Source organism: Vicia villosa, linkage group LG3 (genome assembly GCF_029867415.1).
Source record: "Vicia villosa cultivar HV-30 ecotype Madison, WI linkage group LG3, Vvil1.0, whole genome shotgun sequence".
In the NCBI taxonomy this organism is placed as follows: domain Eukaryota; kingdom Viridiplantae; phylum Streptophyta; class Magnoliopsida; order Fabales; family Fabaceae; genus Vicia; species Vicia villosa.
Window position 1 is genome coordinate 136,962,735 of NC_081182.1, and position 7,373 is coordinate 136,970,107.

At 36.5% G+C, this 7,373-nt stretch overlaps 1 protein-coding gene across 1 annotated transcript; it reads left to right on the top strand.

Annotated features, from left to right (window-relative positions):
* Positions 1-645: 645 nt before the first annotated feature.
* Positions 646-1,872, top strand: LOC131659026 (uncharacterized). The gene has a single exon (XM_058928270.1). The coding sequence runs from the start codon at positions 646-648 to the stop codon at positions 1,870-1,872; it is 1,227 nt and encodes a 408-aa protein (XP_058784253.1).
* The last annotated feature ends 5,501 nt before the right edge of the window (positions 1,873-7,373 follow it).

The following is a 7,373-nucleotide window of genomic DNA, read 5'->3' on the forward strand; positions in this document are numbered from 1 at the left end:
GTTCTTTCTTTAAACTTTATAGATACAGGTCATCAATGGGCTGATATCTTTACAAAACCCCTTGCTGAAGATAGGTTTAAGTTCATTCTGAAGAACATCAGTATGAATTTATGCCCAAAATGAAGATGTTGAGATGATCTGATATATGGATTAGACTGAAGATGTTGATTTATTTACTTGCGTATTTTACCTATCAGATGTTCTGATTATGTATGTTCATATGGATACACTGAATCTGTTATCACTAACGTTTCATGTGTCTATGTATGACTCAACTTCTGTTAAAGCAAAACAGCTGTCACCAGCTATTCTAGATGATGACCACGTGTTCATCAGAAGGGACAAGCATGCGTACAATTGATGAGACGCCGCCCTAGGTAACTGTGCAAATATTTTCAAATCTCACGTTATCTCCTTTAACGTCTCTCAACATTAAATGTGATTGATTCATATTCTGTAACCGTTGCATTCAGAATCTCATTGCATTTCATTTTCAAATCCATGTCTTTATAAACTCATTACATCTTCATTTTCTCTCTTTTCACTCCTCTATCATCTTCATTGTTTATGCATTTTTGCTCTCTGTTTCGTCTCTACCAAAACCCTAAACCTAAGCAACCTAGATTTCTGAATTTCTCCTCATCAATGGCTTCGTCTTCATCAAACCTGTTTGCATCTCAGCTCCAACAACAACAGCAACCTGCTTCTGCTCAACAACAAGAGAAACCGGCTCTCACAGAACCTATAAAACCTTGTTTGATTCCATACGCATATTTAGAAGTTCTCTGTGAACTCATGGTAGATTTTGAAAATCTTCAAGCGCGTAACTTCAACATCAAGACGAACATGTTAGTTCAAGGCTGGGCAAACTACTTTGATCGTCTCATTGGACCAGTTTACCCTGATTTAGTAAAGGATTTTTGGTCTCATGCTACCCTAACCCCCAACACCATTATCTCCTTTGTCTTAGGGAAAGAGATTTCAATTACTGAGAATCTCATAAGGAAGTTATTGAATCTCCAAGGCTTGGGTGGAGTAACTGGCGCTATTCCTGGAAGAATAGATTGGGAAACAGTTTACCCAAAAATCTTTACATCTGGTAAAGGTTCACCAAACACCAAGGATCTGAAGACTTCATACAGAGTTTGGGCTAAGATCATTCTAGGAACTATCAACCATAGAAAATCAACTGTTTCTACAACCTATATAAATCAAGACCAGCAGTTCCTTCTGTACTGCATTGGAAAGGGTATGAGAGTTGATTTACCTCACATTATGTTCCATCATCTAAGGACTCATGTGAAGGAATCAAGAGAAGCAGAACGTCTGAAGTATCCTAAGATCAAGAAGAACACCATTCCTATGGGAAGGCTGATATCAGACATTCTGAATGAGAGTGGTCTGATTGATGTTCTAAAAGAAGCTGGGTCAGTTAAAGATCTGATTACTGTTAGTGGGAGTACTCTGACTGCCCATACTCTGAGGAGAATGCAATTAATTGGAAAGGTCCTTTCTCCTCCAACTGTGGTAAATTATATTCTGGTAAGAAGAATTCCAGTTGTTGATTTCCAGTTGTTCCTCAAGGAAGAACTTTTAGACTCTGTCCTTTTCTATCTGGAATCTTGTGTAAGAGACAAGTCAGAATTTGATCCTGCTTGGTTTCGTGGAAGAATTCTTCCAACTCTGGATGAACTAATCAAAAGGGATAAGAAGAAAATAGAGAAGAAGAAGAGAAAGACTGTTGGAAAAGGTCCTGCTACAAAGAAAGCTAAGAAGCAGAAGAAACCTTCAGGTATTACTATTTCTGATTCTGTACATATTAATAGTTCTAAACAAGTATCAACAGTTGATCCTCTCTCTCAAAATCCCTAGAACTTCTGAACAACTTAAGAAGTTAATCAATGACATTGATAGTGTAGACACTTCTAGTTTACACTCTGATTCTGACCTTCCCCCTCAGCAAGAACCACCATCCTCTAAACTTCCATATTCTTCCACCATATCAAAAGGAAAACGCCCACTTCATTCTGAACCACAAATTCTGAACCCCAAACCTCTCAATGTTATTTTCCCAACAATTCCATCTGAAAATATCTTCTCCACTTCTCAACCTCAACCAACCTCCATTATCCCTAAACCAATCTCACCAATATATGAACCTTAATCACCATCTGTGGTGTCGTTTTTTTACCTCCCCGTTTCACTTGGGAGGACGGCACGCTAGACCCTTCACGCGAAATTTGGAAGGAGAATGCGCCCGTGGTGGGATGAATTTTGTTTCAGTTCTTCCTACGATATCACACGAACTTTCTTATTGTCCTACGAGTAGGAAAGGGGAAAAAAGATCTCAACTAAACCCTAGGAGTTTGCTAAGTGTGGGGATTCACCTAGACTAGAAATTCTGGAGTCCGGGAGGTCGGTTATACACAGGGAAGAGTTTAAGCACCCTACATATCTGTAGTACTCTACAGGAACCTTCTCTGTGTCTAAATGTGTTTGTGCTGCTAATGATTATTGGGAAAGTTTCTCCTTTGTATTAGGAGAAGGAATTGAATTGAAATAAAAGAAAGACAGACTGGCTATTTTTGGTATTTTATTAGCTCGCTGAGATTCCTTGTGAACCTCATGCCTACATATCCCTAATGGAAGTCAGAGCTTAATGTAGTTCGGGGAACTAATTAATTATTAATTATTTTTGGGTGCCTTGCTTGAAGCTCAAGGTTGAAGCTTGAATTAAATCTCTGTTTACAGTAAGTAGACATGAATTTATCTTTACAGAGAGGCATTTCTACTATTCCACCATAACATTAAAAGAGTGACAGAATAACTGAATTCATTTCATTCAAGAGGGGGACCTTACTTGTGTATGTGCAAGTATACCAGTCAAATGCCTCTTAAATGAAAGAAAGATGCTCATCCAAATTAGGGAAAGTTACCACATGTCTGGGTTTTACTGCCAGCTCATGCCTTTCAAAATCCTAAATGGGAGACTTGATTAAAATGAAATGTAATGTTTGTTTGTTTGAATGTGGTGAGATAGAGGAAAGATCTCTCTATAGAGATAAGCTATGTCTATCTACTGTATAAAAGATTTGATTTTTTAACTGGCTTGTATGAGGCCCAAGCTTGAGGCTTTTTGATTAATGTATTATTTATTGACTCTGGGAGATGACTCCACTGGGGGTTAATTACAAGGAATTTTTGTATTCTGTACAAGGCCCAGATTTGAGGCTGACTCTAGCTAGGAAAAAATATTATTTTCTGCCTTGTACAAAGCCCAAGGTTGTGGCTGACTGAGTATGAATGACTCTAATAGGGAAAAGATCCTAGATGTTAGGAATCTTTGACACATGAAGTATGGTTTATCTGCCTTGTACAAAGCCCAAGGTTGTGGCTACCTGAATGATGAAGGACTCACTGGGGAGACTCTATTATCTGCCTTGCACAATGCCCAAGGTTGAGGCTGACTATTAACAAGGGAGTTTTATTGTTTTGGTGCCTTGTATGAAGCCCAAGGTTGAGGCTAACTATTTTTGTTGGATTTTGACTCTACTGAAGGATTTATTTATTAAAAGACTGATTTTTTTTGGAAGCTAACCCTTTCCAGGGATTTTGACTCAGCTGGTGAGTTTATCTTTTGAAAAGAATGATTTTTGGAAGCTAACCCTTTCCAGGGGTTTTGTCCTTTTAAACAGGTTTTTATTAATTGACTTTGGAGGCTAACCCTTTCCATGGGTTTTTATTAAGATGAAAGAATGATTTGGAGGCTAACCCTTTCCAGGGGTTTTGACTCTTTTGGGGAAATTATCTCCTAAGAGAAATGAATCTTTGGTTTTTGAAGAAGTGATTTTGGAGGCTAACCCTTTCCAGGGGTTTTTATTAGGATGATGGCAGAAAGATTATCTAATGAGACTTCTTGTTTAAAGCCCAAGATGAAGGCTGGCACTGACTGAGGATAAACAAAACATGGATCCTAGACTCTGCTAAGGAAGATTAATGAAGATAAGGGTGACAGAGACTGTCCATGCCTCTCATTCCAAAAGGTGTACTCAATGTAAAATTGAGACAAACTTAGCTTGTTTAAAGTTTGGTTTAAATTGGAAGAAACTCACCAGGGTATGTTAAGAGGTGACTAAAGACCTGTTCCTATGTTTGTAAGAAACCTGATGGGTCCTTGTATACAAGCTCAAGAGGAAGCTGGAAATGCTTTTAAGAAGCCTGTGGGTCCTTGTACAAAGCCCAAGAGGAGGCTAATCGAGGGTCCTTGTTATAGCACAAGAGAAAGCTATGTGGTTTTGAACTTATTTTGGCTTTAAGCAAATGGGTAAGAGGTTTCACCGGGAATAATTCCTCTTGGGTGGATGTGTCCTCTTTTTTGGATTCTAAGGTTTTTGCCAAGATGTTTCACCGGGAATAATTCATCTTGGGGGTTTGAACTACAGATCTCTAATTAGGAAAGAGCCTTCACCGGGAAGACATTCTCAATCCTAGGTCATATTCCTATAATATATATATATAGTTTAACTGTCCTAGGGTTTACACTCAAACGTAGTTCTAATATATATATAAACAGTTCTATATTTGACAATAATTTAAATAAAGACTGTAAATTGAAAGCTTGTAAAGCCTAACCTGGATGGAGTGGAGGCCTTTGAAGAAGTATGTACAAAGCCTTACCAGTAATTGATGGATAATAGTTGAATATATATATGATAAACAGTTAATGTTTCTTTTGAAAACAGAAGAAATGAAGATGGACATAGGTCACATAGGTATCTGAAGAGTTTCACCGGGAATAATGCCCTTCAAATACCAGAAGAATATTTTGAAAACAGAAAGAAGATTTTGTAAATACAGTTTTTGAAAACAAACTATGAAAAGAAAAAGGTGTTGGGACTTACACTCTATTAGAGGCCCACTTAAAAATGATTTACTGTTTATGAGAAACAGTTGAAAATGATTGAAATGATATAAGGTTTTGTTGTTTGAAAACCTTAATCATCCGTTTAATTGGAGACTGAAAACAGTTTTGAATATTGAGAAAAGTCAACTTAATTAAGGCAAAGATGAAATCTATACCTAATTAAGACCTAAATAATTAGGGTTTTATCATAAAATTATTCACAAAGTAATTAGGTTAAAACAAAATGAAAATATATATTTTCAAAGTATTTAAGAAAACACTTAAAACATACTATTTTAAACCTAATAAGAATATATGAAATAAATAATATTTTTAAGATTTTTTTGATTATTCACAAAATAGATATGTTAAATGACAAGTGTGTAAAAAATGAAATTAAAATGAATTAATTTGATAGGTTAAATAATTGTTTAAAGTTGTAAAGAAATCAAATGGAAAAAGTGATAAAAAATATTGTTTTGTCACTACCAAGGCTTGAACCCACGCTCCCATGGTCACCACACAAAACAAAGCCAACTGAGCTACACACTAAGTGTGACTAAAGAGGGATTCCAATTGGTTATATATAAAACACGCGCGTTAAAATGAAAAATAAAAACAAAAGGTCTGAGGGGGGGATCGAACCCCAGACCTAAGGCATGAGAAAGTGAGAGGCGCTTGTAACCAAGTGAGCTGAACGTTTTAGTCGTTCAAAACACGCTTCCAATTGATTATATTTTAAACTTGCTTCTGAGAATTCAAAAAAACGCGCGCAAAGCAACTTCATCTTCAACCTCACGATTTCAATTTCTGGAAATCCTATCTCCCTCAATTCTCAACTAAATTCAAAGATGTAAAGATGGATTTTGCTCGTTTTTGGACGAGGATCATGATGGTGTCTTTTAATTTCATTTATTCTAAGTGTAACATAAAATTCGCAAGCATGAACACTAAGAACCCTAAAACTGAAATTAAACATGAAATACTATATATGCATGATTTGATGCAATTGGTTGAGGGCTAATGACCTATGAAGGTGCAGAAACCAACTGGTAACTTCATTTTAAATTTATCATGCGTGAATCATAGAGTTTGAAGCTTTTGAAACTTACCTGAAAAATGAAGATTTGGCTTTGATCAAAGTGTGTTGCAGAGTTGTTGCAACGATCCAGATAGCTTCAGTGATCCTCCTGGAAGGTGTTGAGATGCTTAACTTGGACTGAAAGTGCCCAGAACCTCTTGCTCGACCCCAACTGCAACAGCTCCAAGTGAGAGGTGAAGATGATGATTCCCCACGTACAGAAGTGTTTCAGAGGTTTGGATCACCTCTAAATGACTCCCCTAAGGTGTTTGAATACTTAATTCCAAAGGAAGAGCTCTGGTTTGAAGAATCCGAGTCTTCTTGCCAAAGAACCTTTGAAAACCTTAAGTATGAAGAAAGAAGAGAGAAAGCAGGAATTCTGTTGCTTTGGTTTGTTTTTTGAATGAGAAAGACCCCTCTATTTATAGGCAAATGGTTCAGAGCAGTTGAACATAGCAAGCTTGCTTAGTGAAGTGAGTTTGGTTTCTTAGCCATGAAGAAATTTTGAAAATATCCCAAATGCAATGATGCATTTTCGGGCTAGCTTCCCCAACCATTGATCTTGTATGATCTTAGGGAACATTTCTGATGCAGAGGAGAGTTCTAATTGGCTTAGAGCAAGATTCCTTGATGATTCACCATTTGCCATAAATTCAAAAATGCAATCATTACATAATCACATGCCTTTGTTTTTGGGAATCTTCTTCAATCCTTATGCAATGATGGAAATTGATGTATGGCATGCTTGCAGATGTATTAGAGGTCGTGTAGCATCACTTAGTGAAGCTAATTGCACAAAATTGCAAAGTTCCAATTTGTACATGACCTATAATTTCACCTTATGAGGCCAACTTTGAACAAGCATAACTCCTAGCTCAAAATGAATTTGGAGAAGGTTGAGCACAATTTGGAAAGCCCTAAACATCTACTTCAAATCATTAGGTTATGGTTCCTTCAGAATCATTTGGGAAAATTGTGAAAAATGAGCCCAAAGTTGGATGAAAACTAGGTTAAAACACTTAGAAAAATTTCTAAGTTTTTATAACCTAAAGCTTGAAAATTCCAAATCTCTTAAATGGTTGATCTTTTGAAAAAAGTTCCTATCTAAGATGTTGTTTTATTTTGCAAGATCTAAAACTTTCATGTTGGAAGTTTTTTGAGTTGTGTAGGTGAAATTTTGAGTTCCCACAATGCCCTCAAAAACCCTAATTCCCGACTTTTCGCTCCTTGATGATTCTTCTTGAATTTCTTTGGTCAAATGACTCTAATATCCATATATTGATGATATTGATCTTTGAAAGTCATGGTTTGACGAAAAATCTTAAAAGTCAAAGGTGATCCCATACAGTTGACTTTTTCCAGATAATGTGAGATTTTGGACTTTTGTGT